The 15,915-nt window shown below is 57.2% G+C and overlaps 1 protein-coding gene across 1 annotated transcript; it reads right to left on the reverse strand.

Annotated features, from left to right (window-relative positions):
- Nucleotides 1-3,547: 3,547 nt before the first annotated feature.
- LOC125450513 (N-acyl-aromatic-L-amino acid amidohydrolase (carboxylate-forming)-like) lies at nucleotides 3,548-9,135 on the reverse strand (the record flags this gene model as incomplete). Its single annotated transcript, XM_059644305.1, has 4 exons — nucleotides 9,048-9,135; nucleotides 6,837-7,105; nucleotides 5,408-5,651; nucleotides 3,548-3,681 (listed from the first exon to the last, which is right to left on the reverse strand). Coding segments are annotated over exons 2-4 (617 nt in total), but the record flags the coding sequence as incomplete, so codon positions are not given.
- Nucleotides 9,136-15,915: the final 6,780 nt, after the last annotated feature.

The raw sequence follows: 15,915 nt of genomic DNA on the forward strand, positions 1-15,915 counted from the left end.
GGCCCTTCGGCCCAACTCCCCATGCTGCCCAGTTTTCCCAATTAATGTGGTCCCTTTCGCCTGCGTTGGGGTCCCTTGTCCCATCCACATCCCTGTCCAAATGTTTCTAAATGACAAAACTGTGCTCACCTCCACCCCTCCCCGTCCGTGTGTAAACATGTGTCCCTCCGGTCTCAAGTTTTAGCCCCCCCTCACCCTGGGGGGGGGAAGATCTTATATATTCACCCTGTCCACGCCCCTCATGGTTTTATAAATCTCAATCAGGTCCCCCCCCTCAGCCTCCGACGCTCCGGGAAAACAGCCCCCGGCCATTTCAGCCCCTCCCTATATTTGTATCCGAAAGCCACTGAGCTGTGAAACTAAAATGGACCAGTGCAAATATAAATGAATAGTTACACAGAAGCACAGCCATTCGGCCCTTCGAGTCTGCTCCCCCATCCTTCACTGTCATGGCTGATTGTCCAAACCAACAGGCCAATCCTGCTTCCTCCCCATGAGCCTCCATCCCATTTCCCCCCCAAGTGCGACGTCTAGACGTCTCTTCACCACAATCAGGTGGATGGGACAGAGAACACCCGCACGCTTGGTCCACACTGTGACTCTCTTATCCAGAACTCATCTGCTCCTCTCCCTTTTGCTGCTCTCTCTCTCTCTCTCCCCCTCTCTATCTATCTGTCTCTCTCACACTCGCTGTATCTCCCGGCCTCAGCACAAACCCTGGGTGTGGCAGTCCCTTGGCACAGTGGCCTCTTGGCCCAGCCCGGCCTGCAGTGGTATTCCAGCCTGGAATGGGGACAGTGGTGTCCCTCGGCCCAGGATGAGGTGGTATTCCAGCCTGGAATGGGATAGTGGTGTCCCTCGCCTGGGATAAGGTGGTATTCCAGCCTGGAATGGGACAGTGGTGTCCCTCAGCCTGGGATGCGGTGGTATTCCAGCCTGGAATGGGACAGTGGTGTCTCTCAGCACGGGATGCGGTGGTATTCCAGCCTGGAATGGGATAGTAGTGTCCCTCAGCCTGGGATGAGGTGGTATTCCAGCCTGGAATGGGATAGTGGTGTCCCTCAGCCTGGGATGAGGTGGTATTCCAGCCTGGAATGGGATAGTGGTGTCCCTCAGCCCAGGATGAGGTGGTATTCCAGCCTGGAATGGGATAGTAGTGTCCCTCGGATTGCGAGTGGGTCCTGTGTGGGAAGCAGGAAGATGGTGGCAGCGTATCCCAATATTTGAAGGGTGAGGGGAATGGGCGGGGTCTCTGTGGTTGGGGAGAGGCTGGCGAGGGGAATGGTGGGGTTTCCCTGTGTCTGGGGAGAGACTGCTGAGGGGAAGCGGGGGGGTTTCCTGTGTTCGGGGAGAGACTGGTGAGAGGAATGGGGGGGGGTCCCTGTGGTCAAGGAGACGCTGGTGAGTGGTGGTGGGGGGTCCCTGTGGTTGAGGAGATGCTGGCAAGCGTGGTTGGGGGGGGTCCCTGTGGTCGGGGAGAGACTGATAGAGGGTGGGGTCCCTGTGGTCGGGGAGAGACTGATAGAGGGTGGTTCCCTGTGGTCAAGGAGAGGCTGGCAAGCGGTGGTTGGAGGGGGCGGTCCCTGTGGTTGGGGAGAGACTGGCGAGGACTGATGGAGTGGGGGGGGGTGTTCCCAGTGTTCAGGGAGAGGCTGGCGAGGGGTGGTGTGGGTGGGGGTTCCTGTGGTTGGGGAGAGGCTGTGAGGGGAATGGGGTGGGGGTCCCTGTGTTCGGGGAGAGGCTGGTGGTGGGGGGTGTCCCTGTGGTCGGGGAGAGGCTGGCGAGGGGAACGGGGTGAGGGTCCCTGTGGTCGGGGAGAGGCTGGTGATGTGGGGGGAGGTTCCTGTGGTCGGGTAGACGCTGGTGGTGGGGGGTGTCCCTGTGGTCGGGGAGAGGCTGGTGAGGGGAATGGCGGGGTGTCCCTGTGGTCGAGGAGAGGCTGGCGAGGGGTGGTTGGGGGGGGAGGTCCCTGTGGTCGGGGAGAGGCTGGTGAGGGGAATGGGGGGTGTCCCTGTGGTCGGGGAGAGGCTGGCGAGGGATGGTTGGGGGGGGGGAGGGAGGTCCCTGTGGTCGGGGAGAGGCTGGTGAGGGGAATGGGGGGGGTCCCTGTGGTTGGGGAGAGGCTGGTGAGGGGAATGGGGGGGGTCCCTGTGGTCGGGGAGAGGCTGGCGAGGGGAATTGTGGGGGGGGGTTCCCTGTGGTCGGGGAGAAGCTGGTGGTGGGGGGGGTGTCCCTGTAGTTGGGGAGAGGCTGGCGAGGGTTGGTGGGGTGGGGGGGGGAGGGCGAGGTCCCTGTGGTCGGGCAGAGGCTGGTGGTGGGGCGGGGGGTGTCCCTGTGGTTGGGGAGAGGGGTTGGGGGTTCCCTGTGGTTGGGGAGAGGCTGGCGAGGGGTGAGTAGGGGTGGGGTTTCCCTGTGGTGGGGGAGAGGGGTGGGGGTGTTCCCTGTGGGTGGGGAGAGGGGTGGTTCCCTGTGGTTGGGGAGAGGCTGGCGATGGGTGAGTGGGGGTGGGGCTGGTCCCTGTGGTTGGGGAGATGGGTGGGGGTGGTCCCTGTGGTTGGGGAGAGGGGTGGGGGGGATTCCTGTGGTTGGGGAGAGGGGTGGGGGTGGTCCTTGTGTTTGGGGAGGGGGGTGGGGGTGGTTCCCTGTGGTTGGGGAGAGGGGTGGTTCCCTCTGGTTGGGGAGAGGCTGGTGGGGGTGTTCCCTGTGCTTGGGGAGAGGGGTGGGGGTGGGGTGGTTCCCCTGTGGTTGGGGAGAGGGGTGAGGGTGGTCCCTGTGGTTGGGGGGGGGTTCCCTGTGGTTGGGGAGGTGGGGGGGGGTGATCCCTGTTGTTGGGGGGGGTGGGAGTGTTCCCTGTGGTTGGGGGGAGGGGCTCCCTGTGGTTGGGGGGGTTCCCTGTGGTTGGGGGGGGCAGGTTCCCTGTGGTTGGGGAGGGAGGTTCCCTGTGGTTGGGGACGGGGGGTTCCCTGTGGTTGGGTTGGGGGGGGGGTTCCCTGTGGTTGGGGAGGGAGGTTCCCTGTGGTTGGGTGGGGGGGAGGTTCCCTGTGGTTGGGTGGGGGGGAGGTTCCCTGTGGTTGGGTTGGGGGGGGGGGTTCCCTGTGGTTGGAGGGGGAGGTTCCCTGTGGTTGGGTGGGGGGGGAGGTTCCCTGTGGTTGGGGACGGGGGGTTCCCTGTGGTTGGGCGGGGGGGGGTTCCCTGTGGTTGGAGGGGGAGGTTCCCTGTGGTTGGGTGGGGGGGAGGTTCCCTGTGGTTGGGTGGGGGGGAGGTTCCCTGTGGTTGGGGGACGGGGGGTTCCCTGTGGTTGGGCGGGGGGAAGGTTCCCTGTGGTTGGGTGGGGGGGGTTCCCTGTGGTTGGGTGGGGGGGGGTTCCCTGTGGTTGGGGAGGGAGGTTCCCTGTGGTTGGGTCGGGGGGGGGGGGTGGTGCTGGCGAATTCTCCCAGAGACGGTGAGATCTGCAGACAGGTGTCCCAATGCTGCTGAGCCTGTTAAAGTCCCCCCTTTTCATCTTCCCAGCTTCAGTGAGGGTCGGGACTTGCTCGTCGTCCGTCACCTTCTCGGATCAGCTTTCGAATTAATGCTTAACTTTTTCACCTCGGTTTCTACTGCACTTCGACCCTGAGGTTTCCGCCCCAGACCCCTTTGTATCTCAGACGGTGACAAGCTCGGTGACATTTCACTGTACTCCTGCAAGCATGATGATAAAATCGAACTCAGACCTTAAAGAGCACAGGAAGTGTTTGCATAACAAGCGGCAGAGCTGGGTGAACGCAGCAGGAGCAGGAAGGTTGACGTTTTCAGCCTAGACCCTTCCTGCTCCTGCTGCGTTCATCCAGCCCCGCACCCTGTTATCTCGGATTCTCCAGCATCTGCAGCTCCCGCTATCTCAGGAAATGTAACCCAGCAGCGGTGGGAAATGTAGAATGGATGTGTGGAGGAAAAGCGGGGGGGGGGGGGGGAAGTGGGTCGCATAGTTAACGATGGTCGGAAAACAGTAGGCAGAGGGATAATTTCGGGAGGCGCTCCGGGTAAGATTGAGAAACAGGAAGAAAGCGGCAGAGGAGAGGGGGGGATGGTTTATTTTTTTTAACAACGAATTTGCAGTTCTAACCTTGTGCACCCACGCTGGAGAGGGGGGCCAGAATCAACAGGACCTTCAAGCGATGGCCCGAATGGCCGGGGAGATGCAGGTGGGAGTGTAATTCAGATCAATGTGAGGTGCTGCGTTTTGGAAAGGCACATCAGGGCAGGACTTACACACTTCATGGTAACGTCCTGGGGGAGTGTTGCTGAACAGAGAGACCTTGGAACGCAGGGTCATAGCTCCCTGAAAGTGGAGTCACAGGTAGACAGGATAATGAGGGAGGTTTTGGGACACTTGCCTTTATTGGTCAGTGCATTGAGTAGAGGGAGTTGGGAGGGGCATGTTGCAACTGTACAGGACATTGGTCAGGGCCACTTTTGGAATACTGTGTGCAATCCTGGTCTCCCTGCTACAGGAAGGATGTTGTGAAACTTGAAAGGGTTCAGAAAAGATTCGAAGGATATTACCAGGGTTTGGAGGGTTTGAGCTACAGGGAGAGGCTGGACAGGCTGAGGCTGTCCTCCCTGGAGCGTTGGAGGCTGATGGGCGACCTTGGAGAAATTTATAAAATAACAAGGGGGATGTTAGGGTGAGTAGGTGAAGGCCTTTTCCACAAGGTAGGGAGGTCCAAAACTAGAGGGGCATAGGTTTAGGGTGAGAGAGGAAAGATTTAAAAGGGACCTGAGGGTGGGCCGTGTCCGGAATGAGCTGCCAGAGGAAGTGGTGGGGGCTGGTACAGTTACAGCATTTAAAAGGCATCTGGATGGCGACAGGGGCAGGAAGGGTTTAGAGGGACATGGGACAAATGCTGGGAAATGGGACTAGAGTAATTTAGGATATCTGGTCAGCACGGACAGGTTGGGCCGAAGGGCCTGTTTCTGTGCAGCATGGCTGAACAATAATCATGGAGGGTTCGAACCCACAAATGGCCCAGAGAAGATGAGAGAAGGAGCTGAGGCAGGGAACCCCGAGAAGATTTAGCAGTGAGTTTCTGAGATGAACATATTGCAGAGCTGACCAGGAAGCGGGGGAAATGCGGTAACACGGTGCTTATTGATAACCTCACAGTGATAGTGCCCCGAGAGAAAGAGCATGAGAGAGAGAGAGAGAGAGAGAGAGAGAGCGAGGGAGAGAGGAGAGTGAGAGTGGGAAGACACTGAGAATAGAACAGTGAGCGAGTGCAACAGCAGGAGATGAAGACTGGGAGTAAATAGAGAGAGAGTGTGAGTGAGAGAGACCGTGACAGAGTAAGAGATGACAGACAGAATGGGTGAGAGGGGGAAGGAGTGAGGGTGAGAGAGTATGGGAGAGTGAGGGTGAATGAGGGACTGTGAGGTAGGGAGTGAGGGAGAGAATGAGTGAGCCAACGCGAGGTACCTGAATGTAGGCAGCGAGGTGAGTATTGAAGTGATCGGACGAGTTATTGATCATCAGGCAGTCTCCCATGTTAGCTGTTGTGTTGTGAAGGTCAATGACTAAATCCACTGCTGTATCGCTCCCCCTGGGTCCCAACAGCTCATTCAGTTCCTTCGCCCTCACAATCTCATGGGGGAGAGACGGGTCCAACTCCGAGCTGAGACACGCAGAGGATTCACACCAAAATACACAGAGAAACAGAAAGACAGACACCACAAAGTCAGGGTCAGTGCTGAGGGAGCGGGCACTGTCGGAGGGTCAGCGCTGAGGGAGCGGGCACTGTCGGAGGGTCAGTGCTGAGGGAGCGGGCACTGTCGGAGGGTCAGCGCTGAGGGAGCGGGCACTGTCGGAGGGTCAGTGCTGAGGGAGCGGGCACTGTCGGAGGGTCAGCGCTGAGGGAGTGGGCACTGTCGGAGGGTCAGCGCTGAGGGAGCGGGCACTGTTGGAGGGTCTGTGCTGAGGGAGCAGGCACTGTCGGAGGGTCTGTGCTGAGGGAGCGCCGCACTGTCGGAGGGTCAGTGTTGAGGGAGCGGGCACTGTCGGAGGGTCAGTGTTGAGGGAGCAGGCACTGTCGGAGGGTCAGTGCTGAGGGAGCGCCGCACTGTCGGAGGGTCAGTGCTGAGGGAGCGGGCGCTGTCGGAGGGTCAGTGCTGAGGGAGCGGGCACTGTCGGAGGGTCAGTGCTGAGGGACCGGGCACTGTCGGAGGGTCAGTGCTGAGGGAGCGGGCACTGTCGGAGGGTCAGTGCTGAGGGAGCGGGCACTGTCGGAGGGTCAGTGTTGAGGGAGCGGGCACTGTCCGAGGGTCAGTGTTGAGGGAGCGGGCACTGTCGGAGGGTCAGTGCTGAGGGAGCGGGCACTGTCGGAGGGTCAGTGCTGAGGGAGCGGGCACTGTCGGAGGGTCAACGCTGAGGGAGCGGGCACTGTCGGAGGGTCAGTGCTGAGGGAGTGGGTACTGTCGGAGGGTCAGTGCTGAGGGAGTGGGTGCTGTCGGAGGGTCAGTGCTGAGGGAGCGGGCACTGTCCGAGGGTCAGTGTTGAGGGAGCGGGCACTGTCGGAGGGTCAGTGCTGAGGGAGTGGGCTCTGTCGGAGGGTCAGCGCTGAGGGAGTGGGATCTGTCGGACGGTCAGCGCTGAGGGAGCGGGCTCTGTCGGAGGGTCAGAGCTGAGGGAGCGGGTACTGTCGGAGGGTCAGTGCTGAGGGAGTGGGTGCTGTCGGAGGGTCAGTGCTGAGGGAGTGGGTGCTGTCGGAGGGTCAGTGCTGAGGGAGTGGGTGCTGTCGGAGGGTCAGTGCTGAGGGAGTGGGTGCTGTCGGAGGGTCAGTGCTGAGGGACAGTGCACTCACTTGAGGTTTTCTGGCAGGAAGCATCTATTGAGATCTTTGTGAATGTATCGAACACACTGCTCCACGGCCAGCTGGTTGGCCATGAGAGGCATCACGGAGAAGGTTGACCGTTGGAGCTCGGCCGGGTCCTGTAGCCAATGGCGGGTGAGGAAGATGCCTGACATCTCGTTGCCATGGACACCCCCCAAGACAGCAACCCGGCGTACAGGGGCAAAGGTCACGATGGAAGGAGAGGTCATGGCCGTCCTCACTCCAGGGCCAGAGGGAAACTGAGGAGGACATCAAACAGCAATCAGAGCACTGCCACAGGAGGGTTACACAGCGCCCTCCAGCCCCTACACCCTCTCCCTATCTCTGTAACCCCCTCCAGCCCCTATACCCCCTCCCTATCTCTGTCACTCCCCTCCAGCCCCCACACCCCCTCCCTATCTCTGTAACCCCCTCCAGCCCCTATACCCCCTCCCTATCTCTGTAACCCTATCGCAGCCCCTACACCCCCTCCCTATCTCTGTAACCCCCTCCAGCCCCTACACCCCCTCCCTATCTCTGTAACCCCCTCCAGCCCCTACACCCCCTCCCTATCTCTGTAACCCCCTCCAGCCCCTATACCCCCTCCCTATCTCTGTAACCCCCTCCAGCCCCTACACCCCCTCCCTATCTCTGTAACCCCCTCCAGCCCCTACACCCCCTCCCTATCTCTGTCACCCCCTCCAGCCCCTGCACCCCCTCCCTATCTCTGTAACCCCCTCCGGTCCCTACACCCCCTCCCTATCTCTGTGACCCCCTCCAGCCCCTACACCCCCTCCCTATCTCTGTAACCCCCTCCAGTCCGTACACCCCCTCCCTATCTCTGTAACCCCCCCCACAGCCCCCACACCCCCTCCCAATCTCTGTAACCCCCTCCAAACCCTACATCCCCTCCCTATCTCTGTAACCCCCTCCAGCCCCCACACCCCCTCCCTATCTGTGTAACCCCCTCCAGCCCCTACACCCCCTCCCTATCTCTGTAACCCTATCGCAGCCCCTACACCCCCTCCCTATCTCTGTAACCCCCTTCATCCCCTATACCCCCTCCCTATCTCTGTAACCCCCTCCAGCCCCTACTCCCCCTCCCTATCTCTGTAACCCCCTCCAGCCCCTACACCCCCCTCCCTATCTGTGTAACCCCCTCCAGCCCCTACACCCCCTTCCTATCTCTGTAACCCTATCGCAGCCCCTACACCCCCTCCCTATCTCTGTCACCCCCTTCATCCCCTACACCCCCTCCCTATCTCTGTAACCCCCTCCCACCCCTACACCCCCTCCCTATCCCTGTAACCCCCTCCAGCCCCTACACCCCTCCCTATCTCTGTAACCCCCTCCAGCCCCTACACCCCCTCCCTATCTCTGTAACCCCCTCCAGCCCCTACACCCCCTCCCTATCTCTGTAACCCCCTCCAGCCCCTACACCCCCTCCCTATCTCTGTAACCCCCTCCAGCCCCTACACCCCCTCCCTATCTCTGTAACCCCCTCCAGCCCCTACACCCCCTCCCTATCTCTGTAACCCCCTCCAGCCCCTACTCCCCCTCCCTATCTCTGTAACCCCCTCCAGTCCCTACTCCCCCTTCCTATCTCTGTAACCCCCTCCAGCCCCTACACCCCCTTCCTATCTCTGTAACCCCCTCCAGCCCCTACACCCCCTCCCTATCTCTGTCACCCCCTCCAGCCCCTACACCCCCTCCCTATCTCTGTAACCCCCTCCAGCCCCTACACCCCCTCCCTATCTCTGTAACCCCCTCCAGCCCCTACACCCCCTCCCTATCTCTGTAACCTCCTCCATCCCCTACACCCCCTCCCTATCTCTGTAACCCCCTCCAGCCCCTACGCCCCCTCCCTATCTCTGTAACCTCCTCCATCCCCTACACCCCCTCCCTATCTCTGTAACCCCCTCCACCCCCCTCCAGTCCTGTTTCGACAGTGCAGTTGGAACCTGGCTCTCTGGTTCAGGAGTCCCAGCTGCTTTTGGTCTCATCACAGAGTCAGTTTGCTCTGTGACCGTTCTCTCTCTCTCTGTCCCCTCCTCACCCCTCACCCCTCTCCCTCTCGCTCTCCCTCTCCCTCACCCCTCACCCTCTCCCTCTCCCCACCCCCACCCCCGTCCACGTCGCTCTGTGCATTGGCCGTTGGTATTAATCTCTGAGAGTGCTCTCCTTGCCCTGCGGGTTCCGAACCTGGCAGCGTTTCCTTCGAAACGGCCTGGTTTCACTGTAAATTTCCACCCTCCTTCTGCCTCCCCCTCCACCTCCCCCAACCCTCACTGTCACTCTCCGCCTGCTGGGAATTTCTCCCCCTTCCCCTTCAGCCCCAACCCACCACCAAGACCCCATCACAACTCACCCAGCACCGAGCCCTGCCCCTTCAGCAACTCAACACACCTCTCACAGAGAGCTCTAACTTGTGAATTATCACTCCCACACTGTGCACCCCGCCCCAGCCAGGCTCAGTACGCAGCTCAGTTACTGACAAACAGAGAGAGAGAGAGGGAAGGAGACAGACAGTGTTAACTAGAGAGAGAGAGAGTTAATGAGACAGAAAGGAGAAGTGTAACAGACGGAGGGAGGGGTGTGGGAGTGAGAGGGAGAGAGAGAGATCGACAGAGTGTGTTAATGAGACAAGAGACAGGGAGGTGGAAGGAGAGATATAGAGAGGGAGGGAGACAGAGAGAGTGTTAAGGAGAGAGAGAGTTAATGAGTCTGGGAGAGTTAGTGAGCTGGAGAGAGAGAGTTACTGAGTCTGGGAGAGTTAGTGAGCTAGAGAGAGGGAGTTAATGAGTCTGGGAGAGTTAGTGAGCTGGAGGGAGGGAGTTACTGAGTCTGGGAGAGTTAGTGAGCTGGAGAGAGAGAGTTAATGAGTCTGGGAGAGTTAGTGAGCTGGAGAGAGAGTTACTGAGTCTGGGAGAGTTAGTGAGCTGGAGAGAGAGAGTTAATGAGTCTGGGAGAGTTAGTGAGCTGGAGAGAGGGAGTTACTGAGTCTGGGAGAGTTAGTGAGCTGGAGAGAGGGAGTTAATGAGTCTGGGAGAGTTAGTGAGCTGGAGAGAGGGAGTTAATGAGTCTGGGAGAGTTAGTGAGCTGGAGAGAGGGAGTTACTGAGTCTGGGAGAGTTAGTGAGCTGGAGAGAGGGAGTTAATGAGCCTGGGAGAGTTAGTGAGCTGGAGGGAGGGAGTTACTGAGTCTGGGAGAGTTAGTGAGCTGGAGAGAGGGAGTTAATGAGTCTGGGAGAGTTAGTGAGCTGGAGGGAGGGAGTTACTGAGTCTGGGAGAGTTAGTGAGCTGGAGAGAGGGAGTTACTGAGTCTGGGAGAGTTAGTGAGCTGGAGAGAGGGAGTTAATGAGTCTGGGAGAGTTAGTGAGCTGGAGGGAGGGAGTTACTGAGTCAAGGAGAGTTAGTGAGCTGGAGAGAGGGAGTTAATGAGTCTGGGAGAGTTAGTGAGCTGGAGAGAGGGAGTTAATGAGTCTGGGAGAGTTAGTGAGCTGGAGAGAGGGAGTTACTGAGTCTGGGAGAGTTAGTGAGCTGGAGAGAGGGAGTTACTGAGATGCACAGGACATTAGAAATGGGTGACGAATCTCCGACCGATCCAGGGCGGCTCTGGGATCGGTGATTCCCCTGAACCAAACCATCTCAGGGATATGTTCGCCTCTGTGCAGGCCTGAGAGTTCGACGCCAGCATTGTCAGCCTGGACCAGCAGAAGGCCTTTGGCAGGATATCACACACGCGCATAGAAACTATAGATTCCCTCCAGTGGGGAAGCAGACCATTCGGCCCACTGAGTCACACCGACCCTCTGACGAGCATCCCACCAGACACGCCCCTACCCTATCCACGTAACTGCGCATTGTCCATGACAAACCCACCCTAACCCGCACATCCCAGAGCTTTATGGGTAATTTAACGCGGCCAACCCACCCTAACCCGCAAATCCCAGAGCTTTATGGGTAATTTAGCTCAGCCAACCCACCCTAACCCGTACATCCCACAGCTTTATGGGTAATTTAGCTCAGCCAACCCACCCTAACCCGCACATCCCAGAGCTTTATGGGTAATTTAGCTCAGCCAACCCACCCTAACCCGTACATCCCACAGCTTTATGGGTAATTTAGCTCAGCCAACCCACCCTAACCCGCACATCCCAGAGCTTTATGGGTAATTTAGCTCAGCCAACCCACCCTAACCCGCACATCCCAGAGCTTTATGGGTAATTTAGCTCAGCCAACCCACCCTAACCCGCACATCCCTGGATGTAGGGAGGAAAACGGAGCACCCAGAGGGGACGTACAGAGACAACATCAGTGCATGGAGTCCCCACCCAAACCCGGGTCTTTAGCAGTGAGAAGTGGCAGGGCTACCCACTGAGCCAATGTGCCACATGTGGGACCTGGTCTCCGGAGCGGGCTGTGGGGAGGGAGTCTGCAATCAGATCCGACTGCTCCACACCAACATCGTTCACAGAGTCCAAGGGTTAGGCCGGGCTTTCCCACTCTCTCCTGCCCTGTTTGTGTGTTGTATAGAGTCCTTCAGGAAGGATGGGAGCCTGAGTGGGAGGTGACTATTGCAGGGACTGGAGCCCTGTAGGGATAAGCATCCCTGTGTATGGTTGATGCCAGCATTTTCTGCTGAGATCCTCTGTCAGTACGCGGCATCATATTTGAACTGGCCTCTGGAGCCATGGTAAATCGAGGCAATATTGTGACTGTGTTATTTGGATGATCTGAAGCGGCTAGGAGAATGGTCCCGGTGGGGAGGGGGTGCGTGCAAAAATCTTGGGAGGAATGCATCGCCAAGGTGAGGCAGGAACTGGGCTTCCGGGGGTGGGGGATGCTCCCTCTCCACCGCGGGTAAAAACCAGGACACTGAGTGTGAGATACATTTTCATTGGAGAAAAGGAGGAGGAGAGGGGACCTAATTGAGGTAAACAAGATAATGAGAGGCATAGATAGAGTTGATAGCCAGAGACTATTTCCCAGGGCAGAAATGGCTAGCACAAGGGGTCATAGTTTTAAGCTGGTTGGAGGAAAGTATAGAGGGGATGTCAGAGGCGGGTTCTTTACACAGAGAGTTGTGAGAGCATGGAATGCGTTGCCAGCAGCAGTTGTGGAAGCAAGGTCATTGGGGTCATTTAAGAGACTGCTGGACATGCATATGGTCACAGAAATTTGAGGGTGCATACATGAGGATCAATGGTCGGCACAACATCGTGGGCTGAAGGGCCTGTTCTGTGTTGTACTGTTCTATGTTCTATGTTCTATACTGTCTTTGTGGCTGTACGTGGCACAGGACCGGGCCCATTCCCAGAAGCTGCATCCTTGTAGCTGCCCGAGCCATCCCCCATCTGCAGGTCTAAGACGATCCGCGATTGTGTGGAATCCATGCATAAAACTCTAGATTTGGGGGACGCTGGGGGGAGGGGGTGAGTTCACGCCCAACGCTGCCCCCATCCTAAGATAACAAAGTGTGAAGCTGGATGAATATAGCAGGCCCAGCAGCATCTCAGGAGCACAAAAGCTGTCTGATGAAGGGTCTAGGCCCGAAACGTCAGCTTTTGTGCTCCTGAGATGCTGCTTGGCCTGCTGTGTTCATCCAGCCTCACATTTTATTATCTTGGATTCTCCAGCATCTGCAGTTCCCATTATCTCTGATACAATTTTAACCTCACTGCGAAGCCTCTTCCAGGGATGCCTAACCTGAAGAAGTTACCCTCCTCCCTCCGGACCAACCTCAGGGAATCTCTCTCCCACTGCAACTCTCTTATAATCTCTTCAGCCCTCTCTGATGAAAGGTCTAGGCCCGAAACGTCAGCTTTTGTGCTCCTGAGATGCTGCTTGGCCTGCTGTGTTCATCCAGCCTCACATTTTATTATCTTGGATTCTCCAGCATCTGCAGTTCCCATTATATCCTGATGGCTGCCGTTGGGTACGGCTGCATCAAGCTGTGCGGTAGACCCCCCTGGGTGGGTAAACAGCGAGAGTCACTGCTGTACTGAGGCTCTCCCTGTCCCCGGAGTTGTTGGCTGGTGGGGCTGGTCTCGCCGCTGTGGAGCACAGCCCAGCCCAGCGCTTGGACCATTCCATATCCCCCTCCCCTCTGAGGTGCAATTATCAGGAGCAGGGACAGACTGCGAGTCCATCGGGAAGTGGTCAGCACGTAGCATCCTGGAGACCCCCCGGCGGGGCAAACGAGAGGCTGGATCCCTGTCAAACTCCACACCCCGTCCCCAGAACTTTCCAACAAGCTCCAAGCCATCGCCTGGCTGCTGGTGAGAAAGCGTGAGACCCTTCGCACACTCCCAGTCGCTGCCCTCGATCCCGTTGCAGTGGGAGTGTGTGCGCGGTTTGAGACTGTCGCACATCTCCTGCTGGAAAGGGCCTTTGCAAAGGAAGCTGGGGGAGAGAGAGAGAGAGAGAGAAAGAGATAGAGAGAGATGCTGAGGTTTTTGTTCAGGTTAAGCTCAAGCTGCCCTGTGCTTCCACCACGGTCTGTCCCCCGGGGGGCGAGACACACCGAGACAAACCATTGACTGCCCCTGAAGGACCATCAGCTCGGTGGAAGACCCTCTCTGGTCTGCCCGAAAGGTGGTCTTCCAGAGCAAGGAACTGACCCTAACCGCGTGGGGCAGACTGACACATTCCCAGGGTCTGGACTACACCCTGAGGGACGCAGTAAAGCTCAGGGCAGCTTCCACCAGAGGTACAGGGGAGAAAGACCCAGTCTGAGGTCTGTCTGCTGAAGGGAACGGGGGGCCCGTTCAGATATCGGGCCCTCGCGGTGCCTCAAATGGATGTGCGTCTAGACAGGTTCAACGCGAGACTCCAATGTTTGTTCACATGTACAGAACCGAACAGTGAGTCTGTGTGTGTGTGTGAGAGAGAGAGAAAGTGTGTGCCTGTGTGGGGGAGAGTGTGTGTGAGAGAGAGAGAGAGTGTGTGTGTGAGAGAGAGTGTGTGTGTGAGAGAGAGCGAGAGTGTGTGTGTGTGAGTGTGTGTGAGAGAGTGAGTGTGTGTGAGAGTGAGTGTGTGGGAGACAGAGTGTGTGTGTGAGTGCGTGTGTGGGGGAGAGTGAGTGTATGTGTGTGTGAGAGACAGTGTGGGTGTGTGTGAGAGAGAGTGTGTGTGAGTGAAGGTGTGTGTGTGAGTGAGTGAGTGTGTGAGAGAGAGAGAGTGGGTGGGTGTGTGAGAGTGAGTGTGTGTGTGTGTGTGTTTGAGAGAGAGTGTGTGTGTGAGAGAGAGAGTGTGTGTGTGAGAGAGTGTGTGTGTGTGAGAGTGAGTGGGTGGGTGTGAGAGAGAGAGTGTGTGTGAGTGAAAGTGTGTGTGTGAGAGCAAGTGTGTGTGTGTGCCTGTGTGTGAGAGAGTGAGTGTGTGTGTGTGAGAGTGAGTGTGTGGGAGACAGAGTGTGTGTGTGAGTGCGTGTGTGGGGGAGAGTGAGTGTATGTGTGTGTGAGAGACAGTGTGGGTGTGTGTGAGAGAGAGTGTGTGTGAGTGAAGGTGTGTGTGTGAGTGAGTGAGTGTGTGAGAGAGAGAGAGTGGGTGGGTGTGTGAGAGTGAGTGTGTGTGTGAAAGAGTGTGTGTGTGTGTGTGTGTGTGTGTTTGAGAGAGAGTGTGTGTGTGAGAGAGAGAGTGTGTGTGTGAGAGTGTGTGTGTGTGAGAGTGAGTGGGTGGGTGTGAGAGAGAGAGTGTGTGTGAGTGAAAGTGTGTGTGTGAGAGCAAGTGTGTGTGTGTGCCTGTGTGTGAGAGAGTGACAGTGTGTGTGTGTGTGTCTGTGTCCATGTACTAAGATATTTTTATGAATAAAGCACATTTTTTGAAATAACACGGGACACAGAGCGTTTTTAATTCACTCGTAGGCCACGGGTGTTGCTCGACGGCTGCGTTTCTTGCCCCTCCCCAGATGCCCTTGAACAGAGTCACTTGCTGGACCATTTCAGAGGGCACTTGAGAGTCGACCCCATCGCGGTGGGTCTGGAGTTACATAGGCCAGACCAGGCACAGGTAGCAGTTTCCTTCCCTAAAGGAGGTTAGAGGTCATCAATAGACTTTTCATTCCAGATTTGTGTGTTTTTTTTTAATTGAATTCAAATCCCACCAAGTGCTGAGTCCATCCTGGTCCCCAGCGAGATAAGCCGAGTTTCCTGGATGAACAGTCTAATGAAAATACCACTGGGTCATCAACTCCACTAAAGTGGGAGTAAGTGAGAGAGAGAGAGAGAGAGGGTGTGAGAGAGAGAAAGAGAGAGCGCGAGACAGTGGAAGAAAGAGACAGTGAGATTGAAAGAGAGAGAGAGAGACAGTGAGATACAGCAGTGAGAGAGTGCGAACCAGTAAGACAGACAGTATGAGAGAGAGGGGGACACAGTGAGAGAGGCAGAGCCAGTGAGGTGGAGGGAGAGAAGAACAGAGAGAGATGGTAAGAGAGGCAGAGACAGAGAGGAAGGGAGGGAAAGAGAGAGAGGAGGGAGGGAGAGAGAGAGATAGGGAGAGAGAGAGCGAGACAGAGAGAGAAAGGCAGGGAGAGAGAGAAAGGCAGAGAGAGAGAGAGAGAGAGAGAGAAAGGCTGGGAGAGACAGAGACACAGAGAGAAAGAGACAGAGAGAGAGAAAGGCAGGGAGAGAGAGAAAGGCAGAGAGAGAGAGAGAAAGGCAGGGAGAGACAGAGACACAGAGAGAAAGAGACAGAGAGAGAGAAAGGCAGGGAGAGACAGAGACACAGAGAGAGAGAAAGGCAGGGAGAGAGAGAAAGGCAGAGAGGGAGAGAGAGAAAGGCAGGGAGAGACAGAGAGAAAGACAGAGAGAGAGAAAGGCAGGGAGAGAGAGAAAGGCAGAGAGAGAGAGAGAGAGAAAGGCAGGGAGAGACAAGGATAGAGTGAGAGAGACAGACAGGCAGAGAGAGAGAGAGAGCAGCAGGCAGAGAGAGAGAGACACAGACAGAAAAAGGCAGGAGAGGGTGAGAGCCAGAGATAGACTGAAAAAGACAGATAGCGAAAGACAGAGAGAGAGACTGATGGAGAATGAAAGAGAAACAGATAGTGAAAGGCGAGGGTGAGAGAGAGAGAG

This window comes from Stegostoma tigrinum, unplaced genomic scaffold (assembly GCF_030684315.1).
Source record: "Stegostoma tigrinum isolate sSteTig4 unplaced genomic scaffold, sSteTig4.hap1 scaffold_671, whole genome shotgun sequence".
Classification (NCBI taxonomy): Eukaryota; Metazoa; Chordata; class Chondrichthyes; order Orectolobiformes; family Stegostomatidae; genus Stegostoma; species Stegostoma tigrinum.